This window comes from Rana temporaria, chromosome 1, assembly GCF_905171775.1.
Source record: "Rana temporaria chromosome 1, aRanTem1.1, whole genome shotgun sequence".
NCBI lineage: Eukaryota > Metazoa > Chordata > Amphibia > Anura > Ranidae > Rana > Rana temporaria.
Window position 1 is genome coordinate 667,358,880 of NC_053489.1, and position 19,198 is coordinate 667,378,077.

Here is a 19,198-nt window from a genome sequence, read left to right on the forward strand (position 1 = left end):
GTTGAAAATTGGTCTGGGCACGAAGGGGGTTTAAGTGCCCAGTAATGAAGTGGTTAATGGCCATGGTTTTGGAATGGGATTTCCAACAAGTTCATATAGGTGTCCAAACTTTGGCCATTGCATCTTCAGGGACCATACCCTGTGGAGTCAGGGAGGTGGCGAGTAAAGGTTCGGGGTTAGGGTTGATAGACCTCTCAGGGCAGCAATCAGAAATTTTGGGGCCCCTTACACAGCTTTAAGCCTGGCCCCCCGGCCTTAACCCTCCCCCCCAACCCGGCCTGACCACCAACATTCCCCAGGGCCCGCCCTCCTGGGCCGTTCCAACCAAATCCACCCACTGGCCATCCCACTTAGTCCTTTGGTGCACCCACTTTTATTTTAACACACTTACAGCTTAATATTTGGAAATGAACCTAATCCAACAAAGAGATGGCCCCATATATTCAGCAAAGAGACATCCCAATTCAGCAAAGAGACATCCCAATTCAGCAAAGAGACATCCCAATTCAGCAAAGAGACATCCCAATTCAGCAAAGAGACATCCCAATTCAGCAAAGAGACATCCCCAATTCAGCAAAGAGACATCCCAATTCAGCAAAGAGAACTTCCCAATTCAGCAAAGAGACTTCCCAATTCAGCAAAGAGACTTCCAATTCAGCAAAGAGACATCCCATTCAGCAAAGAGACATCCCAATTCAGCAAAGTGTAGTGTGCATCGCTCACTCTGCGGCCACCTTTCTTTAGCAATTGCTAGTTTCTACAGCAGCTACAACTCAGTCTTTGTTGGTTGGGGTGCGGGTGGCCAGGGCCCCTCGGCACACCAGGGCCCCCTACATGTGTATGGGATGTCCCCCCCCCCCGATGGCGGCCCTTCTCCCACCCCCAGTCCATTTTATCTGCTGCTCCATGTGCCTTCTTGCAGTATTTGAACGGTTGGATTTTTTTTCTCTTTTGCCCATCTTTCTTCTCAATTTTTTTTTTCCATCAGCGGTCCAGACAGTCATTTTATCTGCCTGCGCAGCATATGAATAGTGTTTTACTATTGTGTCCTGAGAGATATCCCAGCATGATTCATCACTGAGCCGCGATTCACCCGCAGGAGATGTAACAGATACGGATTATTTACTGGCAGACGGTCTAAGCGATATTAATAATGTACGGGCAACCCGAAAGCCAGAGAGAAACATCTGCAAGGATTATAGCACAGCTCCGATGGGATCTTCTGCAAGGCGAGAGCGTCAGTCCGTTCTGAAAAATAAAAGAGACAGTCCATCCAAAACCAGTGGCGGCTGGTGCTCAAAATTTTTTGGGGGGGCGCAAACAAACTGAAAAAACCCTCCCATCAATTGCCACCTCACTGTGCCCATCAAGCGCAGCTACTGTGCCCATCAAACACAGCTACTGTGCCCATCAATTGTCGCACTGTGCCCATCAAATGCCGCCAGTTTTCCCATCAAATGCCGCCAGTTTTCCCCCATCAAATCCTGCCAGCTTGCCCCCTCAAATGCTGCCTGTTTGCCCCCTCAAATGATGCCTGTTTGCCCCTCAAATGATGCCTGTTTGCCCCCTCAAATGATGCCTGTTTGCCCCCTCAAATGCAGCCAGTTTGCCCCCTCAAATGCAGCCAGTTTGCCCCCTCAAATGCAGCCAGTTTGCCCCCTCAAATGCAGCCAAATGCAGCCAGTTTGCCCCCATCAAATGCCGCCAGCTTGCCCCCTCAAATGATGGCAGTTTGTCCCCTCAAACACAGCCAGTTTTGCCCCCTCAAATGCAGACAGTTTGCCCCCCTCAAATGCCGCCAGCTTGCCCCCTCAAATGATGCCTGTTTGCCCCCTCAAATGATGCCTGTTTGCCCCTCAATGATGCCTGTTTGCCCCCTCAAATGCAGCCAGTTTGCCCCCTCAAATGCCTCCAGTTTTGCTCTCCTCAAATGCCGCCAGCTTGCCTTCTCAAATGCCGCCAGCTTGCCCCCTCAAATACAGCCTGTTTGCCCCCTCAAATGATGCCTGTTTGCCCCCCCCAAATGCAGCCAGTTTGCCCCCTCAAATTATGCCTGTTTGCCCCTCAAATTATGCCTGTATGCCCCCTCAAATGATGCCCGTTTGCCCCCTCAAATGATGCCCGTTTGCCCCCCTCAAATGATGCCCGTTTGCCCCCTCAAATGATGCATGTTTGCCCCCTCAAATGATGCCCAGTTTGCCCCCTCAAATGATGCCCGTTTGCCCCCTCAAATGATGCCCGTTTGCCCCCTCAAATGATGCCCGTTTGCCCCCTCAAATGATGCCTGTTTGCCCCCTCAAATGATGCCCGTTTGCCCCCTCAAATGCAGCCAGTTTGCCCCCTCAATGCAGCCAGTTTGCTCCCTCAAATGCAGCCAGTTGTCCCCCTCAAATGCAGCCAGTTTGCCCCCTCAAATGCAGCCAGTTTTTAAAAAAAATGTAATAGATAAATTGGTAAAAAATAAATAAAAAAAAAAAAACTGCTGACCACCAGTGGCAGACCTACCAGGGTTGCAAGGGTAGCACTTGCGACTGGGCCAGGCGTTCCGCTACTGTGGGAGCCCCCAAGATGGCGGGAATGGGGCCCGCTGCAGAACATGTGAAAGGTGTCCCTCTGCAGGATCATAATAAAGGGGCCCTGCAATGGGAGTGAAGGGCCCAGGACCAGAGGTAAGGGCACTGGGTTCAGAGGGAAGGGCCCTTCATGGTTTCTCGCTCCCCAAAGGTTCTAGTTGCACCACTATCCAACACAATTACATCGGGGTGTGCACCCCAAAGCTCAAACACACGCGTGTGTATATATCAGTAGGACAATGGACAGGGTCAGTAGAACAGTGGATGATGCCAGTGGGCAGGGACTGTTGTCAGTCATTTATTTGTATTTATTTAATGTTTTTTTACATTTTACAATTATTATTTTTATTATTTTTGACAATTTATTTTACAAGAAATTTTTTATTATTTTATTTTCAAAAAATTAGGAGCACCATTGGGGGCTTTGGTGAGATATCAGGGGCCCTAAACGGACCCCTGATATATCACTTTCGAGACAGAGAAGGGACTAAGGACATAGATTCCAGAGTCCCCTTTCTCTGCAGCCAAGCAGCAGGGGGAATCTGTGCAGCACAGGTTAATTAGGGTGTGCCTGGGCACACCTGGCACACCCTGTGCGCACGCCTATGGGGTCAGGTTCTTTGCAGGTCACTTACTCCTCAGGAAAGGCTTTCCACAAGATTTTTGAGTGTGTCTGTGGGAAATTGTGCCTATGCAGCCAAAGCAACACTTGTGGGGTCAGGTAGTTGGACTAGAAGACCTGGCTCACAGCTGGTATTCCAATTCATCCCAGAGGTGCTCAGTAGTGTTGAGGTCAGGGCTTTGTGCAGGAGACTCCTGTTCCTTTACATCAAACTTTTCAAACCATTTATTTATCATAGGAGGGAAAAGCTGTTTACATGTATGTGATCATTATGTAATTCTTATGCTTCTTGCCTGCAGGTGACCTCATGACAAGCCAGAAGTGAAAGGCATCAAGTATCTGTTCCCTGGTGGGTGGTTTCGCAGAGTCAACAATGCTTCAGAATGCTGTCCAGACTGCTTTCAGCGAGATCTGCCGGGTCATCATCCCCCAAGACGTTGGCTTGACCATCCTCAAAGGCGCAGTCCTATTTGGCCTAGACCCGACCATTGTGAGGGTGCGACGCTCACCACTGACCTACGGGGTCGGAGTCCTCAATAAGTACGTTGAGGGAAGCATCCGAAGGAGAAACTCCTGGTGAAAGATGGGAAGAACTGGTGCACGGACATCTTCGACAAGTTTGTCTCTGTGGACCAATCAGTGGCCCTCGGCGACATCGTTCAGAGGAGCTACTGTCCGGCGCGCCTCGGGCAACGTAAGATCATCATCCAACATCTACTGCTCCTCACCGATGACGTGGTCTACATCACCGATCCGGGAGTCAGGAAGTGTGGCACCATCAACCTGGACTTACCAGATGGTCAATGACGCCAAAACATTTCGTCGAGAGATTAAAGCCAGTATGCAGTTTGGAGACACGGAGATCAAAGTCACCGCCATGGATGTGAAAACCTCAAAAAATTGTCAGAGCCGCCATTGACTTCCTGTCCAACTGATGGACAAAGTCCCGTCACATTTGGACAATAACTCAAGCCACTTAATGATTTAGAACGTTTTGGGACTGTTGAATACAAAAAATGCAGCGTATGACTGCATCCGACGTACACATTTTATTTTATGTTGTATTTTTTAACTACTACATGGAATTGGCTCAGCGAACAATCAGTTCACCCAAAAAACTGATCTTTCCATTATGGAATGATGCTACCTGATTGAGTCGCCCAGGCCAGTCCACCAAAAACTGATTTTCTCCTTATGGAATGATGCTATCTGGTTGATTCAACCAAGTCAGTCCACCCAAAACTGATATTTCTATTGCAGATTGATGCCACCTGGTTGATTTTCATTTTTTTTTTTAAAAGATTCTGGTAGTGAGATTTCTCTTTTTATACTCTATGGTGGAGCTGGAAACCAAGTGCGGTGTAACAATGAGCAGGTGATGTTGAGTTAGCAGCTGAAACACAAATTAAGGGCCATATTCTGAGTAAAGTTACGATGGAGTATCTCTCTTTTTTGGCCCGCGTATCTATGCGAGTGATTCTTAGAATAATTTTCGCATAGATACGCTTAAGATCCGACATGTGTAAGTCACTTACACTGTCGGATCTTAAATGTAATTACCCAGCCGGCCGCTAGGTGGCGTTTACGTTCGGGTCTCATTTGTTTATGCAAATGAGCCTGATACGCCGATTCCCGAACGAATTTGCGTCGCGTAACCGTCGCTAACGTCGTTTGCGTAAGCGTAAGGTTACCCCTGCTATTTGAGGGGTAACCTTACACCAGTCCCACGTACGCCATGTTAAGTATGGCGTCGGGTCCGCGTCGTCTTTTCCCGTCGGGTACGTCGTTTCCCTAAGTCGTTCTTGAATACTACTTTACGTCAATGACGCACCACGTCGGCGTCATTGACGTTTTTCCGCCGAGAACTGGAGGGGATACGCCAGGCCAATTACACTACGCCGCCCCAAACTACGGAGCAAGTGTTTGGGGAATACAGCACTTGCTCCTGTAGGTTGGGGCGGCGGAGTGTAAATGGCTTACGCGACGCCCCCGCCCGAAATCTACGGGGAATATGGCCCTAAGTTCTCAAAATATTTCATAAAAAGGACCCTCTGAGTCTGATGTGGCACAAAAATAATGTTAACACTAAGATTGTGATTGGTGACTTTTTTGCCAGTTGCTATTTTAAAGAGGACAGGTCAAGGTTAGCCCCCTGCCACAAGATACCAGTGAACCAGGCTTGCAGTGTGGTATAGCAAGATGCACAAGTGTGCCTGCTCCCTTTTTGGCACATGCTTACTGTGAGGGTAGAAGCCTGTATTTCTTATGTTCCAGGTAAGTTTGCCACCTCATCCCTTTAAAATGAAACACTTATTAATTACACAGGTTCTGTGGCTGAATAAAGGTGCCAATTAAACTCACTTGGTGCCTCATCTGCATTTAATTAGCCTCAGAATCCGTGTAATTCATATGTGTCCGGCAAGGGGAAGGCTGACGTTGTTTTAATTAATTTGAGTTTGGAATGGATTCGGGAGAATGGGCTGCATGGTTATTTATACATTTTGTGAAAGGTGATTTAAAATGGGTTGCCCATTTTGGACAATGCAACGAGCTGGCCATTAGCACTTTGGATCTTTTGCCACCCACATAGATGGCACATGTAGATTTCTCTGGGTCTACTCTTCAGTTTTGCACAGTTATATCAGCGCTCTCCTGGATTGAAATTGGTTACTCTGATTTCACTGCACACTGTGAGCTTCTAACAAGATACCGTACATCCCTGGGAATTACAGACCAGTTAGCCTAACATCAATAGTATGTAAGCTCTTGGAGGGGATGATAAGGCACTATAGACAAGATTTTAGTAATGAGCACGGTATCATTAGCAGTAATCAGCATGGATTCATGAAGAATCGTTCTTGCCAACCAATCTATTAACCTTCTATGAGGAGGTGAGTTGCATCTAGATAAAGGAAGGCCCGTAGACGTGGTGTATCTCTGGTCCCCCCCGGCAAAAACTCCACACATTCATGCAAGCTCCTTTGCATGGTGCCGAGTCCTTGCGGGCGCCGCTCGCTGTATCACTCAGCCCTGCCCCGCGGCCCACCGCGTCATTGGATGTGATTGATAGCAGCGCTAGCCAATGGCTGCGCTGCTTCAATCCATCCGCTCTAGCCAATCAACGGCCGGGCTGAGTGGCGAAGAGGATGTCGGGCCGAACGTGGGACTTTTCGAGGGGCCAGGTAAGTATAACGGGGGGCCAGTATTGCCTGAAGTTTTTTCACCTTAATGCATAGGATGAATTAAGGTGAAAAAACTTTTACCTTTACAACCCCTTTAAGTGAAAGTAAAATTTGAACAGAACCATGTATAGTGCTCAGGTTCACACCTGGAGACCATGATGTAGTGTGCAGAACAGGTAAAGCTGCTCAGGTTCACAGCTGGGGACCATGAGGTAGGGTGCAGAACTGGTCAGAGTCACAGCTGGGGGACCATGAGGTAGGGTGCAGAACTGGTTATAAACTGGTCAGAGTCACAGCTGGGGAACATGAGGTAGGGCTGCAGAACTGGTATAAACTGGTCAGAGTCACAGCTGGGGAAACATGAGGTAGGGTGCAGAAACTGGTATAATGGTCAGAGTCACAGCTGGGGACCCAGGAGGTAGGGTGCAGAACATGTATAGCTGCCTCAGGTTAACAGCTGGGGACCATAATGTAGTGCGAGCAGAACAGGTAAAGCTGCTCAGGTTCACCAGCTGGGGACCATGAGGTAGGGTGCATAACTGGTATACTGGGTCAGAGTCACAGTGGGACCAGGAGGTTAGGGTGCAGAACTGGTATAAACTGGTCAGAGTCACAGCTGGGACCAGGAGGTAGGGTGCAGAACTGGTATAACTGCTCAGGTTCACAGCTGGGGACCAGGAGGTAGGGTGCGAGACAGGTAAAGCTGCCTCAGGTTCACAGCTGGGGACCATAAGGTAGGGCGCCCAGAACATGGTATAGCTGGTCATGGGTCAGGTTAATGGCTGGGGACCATGAGTAGGGCGCAGAACAGGTATAGCTGGTCAGGTTCATGGCTGGGGCACATGAAGTAACTTTAAGATGCAACAAGAAAGGAGAATATACTCACGGAGTCCTGGTTTATGACAGTCCATAGGCGCAGGCCTCTTGTAGAATAATTCAGTGTCCAGTCCCGAGGCTCCAGAGGCAAGCAGCCCTGTCCTTGTTAGCTCAGTGATCCATCCTCTCAGGGGGAGAAGAGACTTTCTCCTTAGAGCTCCAGACTATTAAACCTCCATCTGGGCACACCTCCAAGGGGATAGGCCAGGTCTGCCTCAATATCCAAGCTGGTCATTTAAAATCACCCTCCCTAAACTCTAGAAACTTCTTATAGAGGCAGGGCGGGGAAGCAATCAATCTCCCAGCCAAGGCAGATCTGAGCAGACTAAACGAAATGATCGCTGCTTCTCCGATTTACGGTAGAAGCAAAAATAATTATTTACTTGGTAACCCTAACTAGGAGGGTTCTAATGTAATAAATTTACAAAATCCGATCAATACAATCATCACTGTGTGGTGTTTAAACAATAATCGCCTTTTTCATGATGTCCCTCCACCTTCAATAGAGCAGAGGCCGGCGTGGGTCCTGTCCCAGCTGGAAATATGAACATGTCATTGCATATCGCTTCCCAAGGGGGAGCCCAGAGCTGTGTCCAGAGAATGTCAGAAAAGATGTACCTAAAGTTTATTTTTGTATCGTATATTTCTGTACTTTCTTATTATGTGTAAGAATTGGTTCTCCTGTGTATGAAGTGTATGACTCAACCTTAATAAACCCACTATGCAATGTACTGATGTCTCCCAACATATACCGCGTGTGTTGTCCCTAGAATCTACACCATGCTGTGAGGACTCTGCTCCTTCCTCCAACTCTCTCTCCTGAAATACTCTGCTCTGCTGGAGGACTCTGCTCCTTCCTCAACTCTCAACTTCCTCGCCTGAATATACTTGCTTGCTGCAGGACTCTGCTCCTTCCTCCAACTCTCCTCTCCTGAAATACTCTCTTCTGCTGGAGGGACTCTGCTGCTTCCTCTCCCCTCCTGAAATACTCAGCGCAGCTGGAGGCACTTTGCTCCCTCCTCTATAACTCTCCTCTCTGGAGGACTCTGCTCCTTCCTCTAATTATCCTCTCCTGGAGGACTCTGCTCTTCAACTCTCCTCTCCTGGAGGACTCTGCTCCTTCCTCAATAACCTCTCCTCTACCTGAAATCCTCTGCACTGCTGGAGGACTCTGCTCCTTCCTCTATACTCCTCCCTCTCTGGAGGACTCTGCCTCCTTCAACTCTCCTCTCCTGGAGGACTCTGCTCCTTCTCTATAACTCTCCTCTCCTGAAATACTCTGCTCTGCTGGAGGACTCTGCTCTTCCTCTATAACTCTCCTCTCCTGGAATACTCTGCACTGCTGGAGGACTCTGCTCCTTCCTCTATAACTCTCCTCTGCTGGAGGACTCCTGTACTGTTGGAGGACTCTGCTCCTTCCTCTATCTAATTGGATGAGAAAAAATTCTGGCAGCCGCACTCCAAAAATGTGCCCCATTTATTTGTAGTAAAACATATCAAAATACATACATGCCACAGCAGAACACAGAACAGAAGAGCTGACGCGTTTCACACTTTCAAACAGTGCTTAATCGTGCTATTAAAGCGGTGGTTCCCCCTTAAAAACAACCCTTTTTTTTATTCCACTGCCCCCCCACATTCCATCACGATTAAGGCTCTTAATATTTTTTTCCTGCTGTACATACCTTAGTACGCATATTCACCCGTGCATCCGGGTTGCGAGTCCCGCGGGGAGTGGGCGTTCCTCACAGGCTGTTGATTGACGTTTTCCCCAAAAACGAGCTCTCCCCCCGTCGCGTAAGCCGCGTCACGGTTGGCGAAAGGAGCGAATGGCGATGCGCATGCGCAGTTATAGCGCCGACTCGCCGTTCGGCTCCTTTCACCAACCGTGACGCGGCTTACGCGACGGGGGGGAGAGCTCGTTTTTGGGCAAAACGTCAATCCAACAGCATGTGAGGAACGCCCACTGCCCGCGGGACTCGCAACCCAGATGAACGGGTGAATATGCTGTACTAAGGTATGTACAGCATGAAAAAAATAATAAGAGCCCTTAATCGTGATGGAATGTGGGGGGGCAGTGGAATAAGAAAAAGTTGTTTTTAAGGGGCAACACGCTTTAAGCACTGCTGAAGTGTGAAATGCGTCGGTTCGTATGTCCTGGTCCTGTGTTCTGCTGTGGCAGGTATGTATTTTTTTTTTTAAAGGGTAAATTTTATTGAGATTTCACAAAAATAAACACAAACAAAAAAATGAGGACAGAAAAAAAAATTACATCACATGGCTTTTGCAATACACAGTAAAAAATATATCAGTTCAGTAAAACATGACTCCCCGATAATGTGCGTAGTAACCCTGTTTAACCATAGAGTCCCAAGCATATGTCGGTAAAAACAGTTTCCAGTCATAAAGACGATCATAACATATATTCACTTAACCCGCCCTCCCCATTTCAGTGTCAGAGGTGGAGTAGGGTGCTTGGACCTTCCGCTTACGAGCCTGCATCCCACCCAGACCCCTGGCAGTCAGAAACTAGGCAGACTAGGCAGACTTTCCATTACCTGTGCTGCACAAGAAAACAGCGCCCTAGGAACCAGGAAACCTAGGAACAGGAATCCAGCTCTCTCTCTCCTCGTGGACTCCCTTCCTGCTCCGCAGGTAAGACCCTGTTCTCTCAGGGCCTACCATCTTGGGAACCACTGACGGCCGTCCTTTTCAGGGCAGCCGTCACACAGGACCCACACTGCGGCTCTCTATTTTTCTCGGCATCCTCTCTCGCACGGCCACACACGATTGTGGTTGCCCCCAGCACACCCCACCTGGGTGTATTTTCGGCGCTTTTTGGCGTTTTTACACGCCCGCGCCAGCCTGCTACCTTTTCGCGGCCGCCGCGCCTCAGGAAAGTCCGCGGCTTCAGCCGCGGCTACGGCGCTCCGACGCTTTCTCCCCTTGCACCTACCACCACACAGTGCAGTTTTCGTTGTTTATCGCCCCTGCACCCCTAGAGGTCCCCTCCACCCCCCGAATATTTAGCCAACAGATCGGTGGAATCATTTTCTTACCTACCTGATTGCTCACCCAGCCTGGGTCCTGTGTCTTTGCCTGGCGGCCCCATCTTGGGGCCCCCCAGCAACAGTGACCCCCCCCATCCCCCCCCCCCCCCCTTTTCCCCTCATTAAGTCATCAATCTTTGATCCAGGGCTTGAGCCGATCGCCTTTAGGGATCAGGAAGGAATTTTTTTCCCTGCCGCAGCACATTGGCCAGCTTGCCCAGGGTTTTTTTTTGCCTTCCTCTGGACCCAAGGATTGCTGAGAGCGAGGATTCCCTGAATCCTCTCTCACCAAACCACCCGCACCCCCCCTACGGTGACTGGCAACAATGGTTTAAATTGAGATACTCTGCGGAAACCATTTGGGGTCCTGAGACAATTCGCAACAATATTACCTGCCGTCACACAAAAGCCTTAAAATCGGATCAAACTTTGAGAATCGATCGACGATCGATCATCAAAAATTTCAACATTCAACACAGCTCAAGCACATATCATGTGCGTTGCTTAACACTAGATCGGCAGTTAAAACACGCTCAGAAATCATGATTTCTTACTACAAAACGATCTAGACTGCCTCTTTATTACAGAAAGTTGGCTGTCAGACGACTGCAACACCATTCTCGGAGAATTTGGTGCCAGAAAATTATCGCATCCTAACGGAAAATAGAATAGAGGCAAAGAGGAGGAGGCCCCTGGCGGTGATTCTTAAGTCGCATATTGCAATCACTAAACGGTCCTTCAAAATCCTCTACCCTTTTATGGAAACCCTTACGCCTTCAACTTCAAGCTCACTCACAGGAGACCGTTCACATTCTCTCTGCTACAGGCCCCCTGGGCCCAAATCGCCAGTTGATTCTCCAGCATTAACGGAGTTCATTTTCCACTTACTCCCTTAACAGCAATCATCTTTTGCTGCTCGGGGATTTCAATTTGTGGGCCAACTCCTCACAGGATCCCATCGCGGAGGCCTGCATCGACCACCTGGAAGGATTAGGACTTCAGCAACTTGTATGCGGTCCACGCATGCCTCAGGTCACACACTCGACCTAATTTTCAGACCAAAATCTGAAAATAAACATTTTGGGAAATGAACCTTTGCCATGGACAGACCACATGCAATTAGCTTCATAATTCCCAGAACTTCACTAGTCATGAAAGTACCCAAGCCGGTGGACAACACACTGGGCTAGATCTCAGAAGAAGCTCCACTCGGAACTCTTCAGATCTACCCTGGGAAACCGAATTGGGGCTATTCCTCCTCAGCTAGCAGCCTCAGATACTTTGGATGCCATAAATGCAGCTCTGCTACAGTCAGCCGACTTAGCAGCACCAAAGCGCAAACTCCGCAGCCGGGCAAAAAGTCCAGCTGGTTCAATAACCAGCTGTCGCTATTGAAGCAAGAGCGCAGAAGGGCGGAAGCCGCCTGGAAAAGAAGTCCTCAGAAGACAGCCTCAACTTCTACAAAGCAGTAACAACACGATATCACAAGGAAATTTTCAAAGCCAAAAAACTGCACTTTTCTATGGTAATTAACAGCGCAAGGAATCGCCCACGCGAACTCTTCAGGATGGTCACCCAGACCATGAATCCGGGATGTCTTGAAGTTCCCACTTCAGACACCAAGAGTTCTGCAATGAACTATCGGATTTCTTCATCAACAAAATTGAAAAAATTCGGGTAAGTATTCGGCAAAACAATACTCCACTCAGCCCCCTCTTCAATCAATACACCGACGGAACGCCTCTACAATCAACTAAGTTCACTTTGGAACCCATCTCCATCGATACCACAAAAAAATTCATTGGTGCACTGCGCAACAGCACAGCACCCAATGACATCATTCCCACCAAGCTACTGAAGGAATGTGCCGACATCCTGGCGCCTCCGATCACGCAGCTTATAAATCAGTCATTTAAGGAAGGCATAGTGCCTTCCCTGCTGAAAGAGGGCACAATCCTGCCGATCTTGAAAAAACCTAATTTGGATCCTATGGACCCAACTCACCGCCGTCCCATAACAGGTCTAATGCTCTGTCCAAGATAATGGAGAAAGTGGTGGTAAATCAGCTGCAACAGCATCTGGACACCCACAACCTACTCGATCCATTTCAATCCGGGTTCCGTCCCGGACACGGTACAGAAACGGCCCTTACTGAAAATATGGGACGATGCGCTCGAGGCCGCAGACGAAGGAGAATCGTGTCTCCTGGTTCTGCTGGACCTAAGCGCAGCTTTTGACACAGTAGACCATAAATTGCTACTGAGACGACTAACAGAAGTCGCCGGAAGTCTCAGAAGATGCCTTACCATGGTTCTCCTCTTTTCTCGGAAACCGATCACAAACAGTGAAACTGGGATCCTTCACCTCAGAAAAACGCACGGTGCCATGTGGGGTCCCCCAAGGATCCCCCCTATCACCGGTGCTGTTTAATATCTATCTTCGTCCCCTCTTTGATATTATCGGTAGCCAAGAAACTACTCTATCACTCTTATGCAGACGACACGCAGTTGTATTTTCGCATCTGCCATAAAAAGGATCATCATCTCAGATTAGAGAAATGTCTCTCTTCAATAGAAAACTGGATGACTAAGAGTTATCTCAAACTCAATAGCGCTAAAACTGAACTCTTTATCTTCGATGCAGTTGGAAGAAACAACCGACAACAAACTGGACACCATCTCCCATCCTGGGACAAATCATCTCCCCTAGCTCCAAAGTCAAAAGTCTGGGAGTCACGTTTGACACCTTCATGACAATGGACGCACAAATAGGGTCAGTAGTCAGCGGGGCGCACCATTTGATGCGCCTACTACGCAGACTGATTCCATTTATCCCCAAGAAGACGTAGCAGTCGTGGTGGGAACAATCGTGAATTCCAGACTGGACTATGCAAATGCCCTTTACCTCGGGCTCCCCAAGTACCAAATCGCTCGTCTTCAAGTCGTACAGAATACGGCCGCCAGACTGGTGACTGGGAAAAAAATCTTGGGAATCAAATCTCACCTTCATTGAGATCCCCTTCACTGGTTGCCAGTGAAAGACAGAATTGCATTTAAAGCACTCTGCCTGACACATAAGTGCATCCATGGGAAGGCTCCTAGATATCTATGCGACAAGATCAAACGCACAATTGCAACCGCATTCTGCGATCCACCGACCAAAATCTGGTCAAGGTTCCTAAAACCAAATACAAGTCCAAAGGAGAAAGAAGGTTTGCTTTCCAGGGCCCCAGGCTTTGGAATGCTTTACCAACCAGCATTCGGTTGGAGCAAACCACCTGTCCTTCAGAAGGCAGATCAAAACCCTGCTTTTCTGATAGGCATGAGACACAAACAACAAGCGCCCAGAGGCGATTCAGTTCGCATGTGCCGCGCTATATAAATTTTTTCATTCATTCATTCATTCATTTCCGGAGGTGTATTTCAGCCACGCAGTCCAAATTTTATCAAATTTTTTAGGGCAACCCCTGGCTATGTAAGTCAATTTGTACATTGGCACCGCCCGGCTCACCAGATCCACCCAGCATTGCAGCGACGGAGGAACCGGGTCTCTCCATCTAAGGGCTATCGCCTTCTTTGCATAGCAGAACAGTATTCTAACTAGCACCCTTCTCGACTCCGACAGCTCCTCCTCGTCCAGATCTCCCAGCAGGCACCTGGCAGGGGAGTATATATTCGGGAGGGCTAAGACTTCCTCCATGAATCGAAGAATTGCCTTCCAGAATCCTGCCACATGGGGCATAGCCACACCATGTGGAAGAAGTTGCCCACTGCCCCCCCCACACCTGGGACAGTTCGGGGTAATGTATTTTTGATAGCCTTTTCTTTTTCGTAGAAATATATAACTTTTGCTAATTGCTATATGCATTGCCTGCACCCGCTCCTTCCTCTAACTCTCCTGAAATCCTTCTCTCTGATGAAGGGCTTTGCTCCTCACAGTGCTTACTGATAAAGGACTGAAGCACAAGAATCACACATTGACACATTGTAATGAATTCCTGTTGGAACTCGTCAGCTTGATATCCTGGCAGAAGGAGTAGATGGTGAAGGCAGCACGCAGGGTTCAGGCAGAGTTCAGTCGAGTCCCAGGAGGGGTCACACATACAGATTGCACAGGTGATCGGGGATTATTATGACCGCAGACGCTTTCCTTGTCTGAGAATTATTTATCCATTGTGGAAAAATCTCTCCTCCAATTAAACTCCTAATTAAATCTCCTGTGGCCGGCCGGCCGCCTCTGCCGCGCAGACCGTCACTCCTCAACGTTTCCTACATACACCATCATCATCATCGTCCTCATTACAGGTCATCTCCACTTCCCTCTGAACACATCTCTATTATTTCTCTTAGAAGTAAACTAGGCTTAGAGAGCAGCTGCACGTGCAGGCATTAGAGTGCCACCTGCTGGCTGCAAGTTGTAAAGATGAAATACAGAGCCATGAAAAAGTATTCATACCCTTTGTAATTTTCCACATTTTTTCTCATGTTACAACCAAAAAAACTTAAATGTATTTTATTGGGATTTTATGTGATGAACCAACACAAAGTGGTACATAACCAGGGCTGGACTGGGACAAAAATTTGGCCCTGGACTTCATCCAGAGCGGCCCACTGGGGCGCTGCCCGGGCGTTAAAAAAAATCCTCCAAGTAGCATCTTTGGGGCGGTGTACAAACTGCTCCTGCCCATTGAAATGAATGGCTGCCGCAGCTGAAGCTCCTGCAAAGCACTTCGGCAGCAGCGCTACGCGGGCGCATTTAACCTTGAATTCGGCTGCTAGTGGGGGTTAAAAGCGCCTGCTAGACGCCGAATAGTGCAGCTAAAATGACAGTAAAGTGATGCTAAAACTAGCAGTGTTTTACCGTCAATGCCTGCCCCAGTGTGAAAGCAGCCTAAGAGTCAGGGAGTGAATGAGACAGAGGGGGGGGGAGCTGAGAGACAGAGGGGGGGGGGGAGCTGAGAGACAGAGGGGGGGGGGGAGCTGAGAGACAGAGGGGGGGGGGAGCTGAGAGACAGAGGGGGGGGAGCTGAGAGACAGAGGGGGGGGGAGCTGAGAGACAGAGGGCGGGGAGCTGAGAGACAGAGGGCGGGGAGCTGAGAGACAGAGGGAGGGGAGCTGAGAGACAGAGGGGGGGAGCTGAGAGACAGAGGGGGGGGAGCTGAGAGACAGAGGGGGGGGAGCTGAGAGACAGAGGGGGGGAGCTGAGAGACAGAGGGAGGGAGCTGAGAGACAGAGGGGGGGGAGCTGAGAGACAGAGGGGGGGGGGCTGAGAGACAGAGGGGGGGAGCTGAGAGACAGAGGGGGGGGGAGCTGAGAGACAGAGGGGGGGGGGAGCTGAGAGACAGAGGGGGGGGGAGCTGAGAGACAGAGGGGGGGGGGAGCTGAGAGACAGAGGGGGGGGGAGCTGAGAGACAGAGGAGGGGGGGAGCTGAGAGACAGAGGAAGGGGGGAGCTGAGAGACAGAGGAGGGGGGAGCTGAGAGACAGAGGAGGGGGGGGGAGCTGAGAGACAGAGGGAGGGAGCTGAGAGACAGAGGGGGGAGAGCTGAGAGACAGAGGGGGGGGAGCTGAGAGACAGAGGGGGGGGAGCTGAGAGACAGAGGGGGGGAGCTGAGAGACAGAGGGAGGGAGCTGAGAGACAGAGGGGGGGGGGGCTGAGAGACAGAGGGGGGGGGAGCTGAGAGACAGAGGGGGGGGAGCTGAGAGACAGAGGGGGGGAGCTGAGAGACAGAGGGGGGGAGCTGAGAGACAGAGGGGGGGGAGCTGAGAGACAGAGGGGGGGAGCTGAGAGACAGAGGGGGGGGGGAGCTGAGAGACAGAGGGGGGGGGAGCTGAGAGACAGAGGGGGGGGGGAGCTGAGAGACAGAGGGGGGGGGGGAGCTGAGAGACAGAGGAGGGGGGGAGCTGAGAGACAGAGGAGGGGGGGGAGCTGAGAGACAGAGGGAGGGAGCTGAGAGACAGAGGGGGGGAGCTGAGAGACAGTGGGGGGGGAGCTGAGAGGACAGAGGGGGGGGAGCTGAGAGACAGAGGGGGGGGAGCTGAGAGACAGAGGGGGGGAGCTGAGAGACAGAGGGGGGGGAGCTGAGAGACAGAGGGGGGGAGCTGAGAGACAGAGGGGGGGGAGCTGAGAGACAGAGGGCGGGGAGCTGAGAGACAGAGGGCGGGGAGCTGAGAGACAGAGGGCGGGGAGCTGAGAGACAGAGGGAGGGGAGCTGAGAGACAGAGGGGGGAGCTGAGAGACAGAGGGGGGGGGGGGCTGAGAGACAGAGGGGGGGGAGCTGAGAGACAGAGGGGGGGAGCTGATAGAGACAGAGGGGGGGAGCTGAGAGACAGAGGAAGGGAGCTGAGAGACAGAGGGGGGGGAGCTGAGAGACAGAGGGGGGGGGAGCTGAGAGACAGAGGGGGGGAGCTGAGAGACAGAGGGGGGGAGCTGAGAGACAGAGGGGGGGAGCTGAGAGACAGAGGGGGGGAGCTGAGAGACAGAGGGGGGGAGCTGAGAGACAGAGGGGGGGGAGCTGAGAGACAGAGGGGGGGGGGAGCTGAGAGACAGAGGGGGGGGAGCTGAGAGACAGAGGGGGGGGGGAGCTGAGAGACAGAGGGAGGGAGCTGAGAGACAGAGGGGGGGGAGCTGAGAGACAGAGGGGGGGGAGCTGAGAGACAGAGGGAGGGGAGCTGAGAGACAGAGGGGGGGGAGCTGAGAGACAGAGGGGGGGGGAGCTGAGAGACAGAGGGGGGGGAGCTGAGAGACAGAGGGGGGGGAGCTGAGAGACAGAGGGCGGGGAGCTGAGAGACAGAGGGCGGGGAGCTGAGAGACAGAGGGCGGGGAGCTGAGAGACAGAGGGCGGGGAGCTGAGAGACAGAGGGAGGGGAGCTGAGAGACAGAGGGGGGGAGCTGAGAGACAGAGGGGGGGGAGCTGAGAGACAGAGGGGGGGGAGCTGAGAGACAGAGGGGGGGAGCTGAGAGACAGAGGGGGGGAGCTGAGAGACAGAGGGAGGGAGCTGAGAGACAGAGGGGGGGGAGCTGAGAGACAGAGGGGGGGGAGCTGAGAGACAGAGGAGGGGAGCTGAGAGACAGAGGGAGGGAGCTGAGAGACAGAGGGGGGGAGCTGAGAGACAGAGGGGGGGGAGCTGAGAGACAGAGGGAGGGAGCTGAGAGACAGAGGGGGGGGGAGCTGAGAGACAGAGGGGGGGGAGCGGAGAGACAGAGGGGGGGGAGCTGAGAGACAGAGGGGGGGGGAGCTGAGAGACAGAGGGGGGGGAGCTGAGAGACAGAGGGGGGGGAGCTGAGAGACAGAGGGGGGGGGAGCTGAGAGACAGAGGAAGGGGGGAGCTGAGAGACAGAGGGAGGGAGCTGAGAGACAGAGGGGGGGAGCTGAGAGACAGAGGGGGAGCTGAGAGACAGAGGGAGGAGCTAGAGACAGAGGGCGGGGAGCTGAGAGACAGAGGGCGGGAGCTGAGAGACAGAGGGAGGGGAGCTGAGAGACAGAGGGGGGGAGCTGAGAGACAGAGGGGGGGAGCTGAGAGACAGAGGGGGGGAGCTGAGAGACAGAGGGGGGGAGCTGAGAGACAGAGGGGGGGGAGCTGAGAGACAGAGGGGGGGGAGCTGAGAGACAGAGGGGGGGAGCTGAGAGACAGAGGGAGGGAGCTGAGAGACAGAGGGGGGGAGCTGAGAGACAGAGGGGGGGGAGCTGAGAGACAGAGGGGGGGGAGCTGAGAGACAGAGGGGGGGGAGCTGAGAGACAGAGGGGGGGAGCTGAGAGACAGAGGGGGGGAGCTGAGAGACAGAGGGGGGGAGCTGAGAGACAGAGGGGGGGGAGCTGAGAGACAGAGGGGGGGAGCTGAGAGACAGAGGGGGGGAGCTGAGAGACAGAGGGAGGGAGCTGAGAGACAGAGGGAGGGAGCTGAGGGACAGAAGGGGGTGGTCTGAGAGAAAGAGGGGGCTGAGAGACAGAGGATGGGGCTAAAAGATAATGTGAATGAGAGACACGGGGACTGAGAGACAGTGGGGTCTGAGAGAGGCTCTGTTTTAAAAAACGGCCCACTGAGCCATCGGCCCACCGGGAAACTCCCTGTAGTCCCTATGGCCAGTCCATCCCTGTACATAACTGTGAAGTGGAAGGAAAATGATAAATGGTTTTCACAATTTTTTTACAAATAAATATGTGAAAAGTGTGGGGGGGTACATTTGTATTCAGCCCCCCCCTTTACTCTGATACCCCCAACTAAAATCTAGTGGAACCAATTGCCTTCAGAAGTCACCTAATTAGTAAATAGAGTCCACCTGTGTGTAATTTAATCTCAGTATAAAAACAGCTGTTCTGTGAAGCCCTCAGAGGTTTGTTAGAGAACCTTGGTGAACAAACAGCATCATGAAGGCCAAGGAACACACCAGACAGGTCAGGGATAAAGTTGTGGAGAAGTGCAAAGCAGGGTTGGGTTATAAAAAAATATATCCCAAGCTTTGAACATCTCACGGAGCTTCTGTTCATTCCATCATCCGTCCCATCATGTCCCTGGTGGTGACGTCATAAGGGGCGGGGTCGCGGGATGACATCACCCGTGACCGCGCCCCATGCCAATTTAATACGTTGCGCACGTGGCATTACAGCGGGAGAGAGCGTCGCGTCAACATCGTAAGAAGAGCAGAGGGAAGAAGACGACAGAGAAGACCAGGCAAGAGCTAGCAAAAGAGCAGAAGATAGCGGAGGAGCCCGGCAGAAGACGCCAGACAGCGGGAGAAGAACCGAAGAGAGAGCGGAGAAGAGACGGAGACGGGAGAAGAAATCGGAAGAGACCCCCCGGGACTGCATAATAAATTACTTTAAAAACCTGTGTAGTGTGTTTTATTTTTGACACTTTTTTCCCCCCAGGTGAATGGGTAGGGGTAAGATGTACCC

General features: G+C 51.4%; 1 protein-coding gene across 1 annotated transcript in view; it reads left to right on the plus strand.

The window, feature by feature from the left end:
* The window catches only part of HSPA12B (heat shock protein family A (Hsp70) member 12B), a 118,212-nt gene extending 113,703 nt beyond the window's left edge, over window positions 1–4,509 (plus strand). Inside the window, 3 exon segments of the mRNA XM_040335577.1 lie at window positions 3,495–3,740; window positions 3,743–3,989; window positions 3,991–4,509. Coding sequence (XP_040191511.1) covers window positions 3,495–3,740; window positions 3,743–3,989; window positions 3,991–4,114 — 617 coding nt within the window. The 3' untranslated portion in view covers window positions 4,115–4,509.
* The last annotated feature ends 14,689 nt before the right edge of the window (window positions 4,510–19,198 follow it).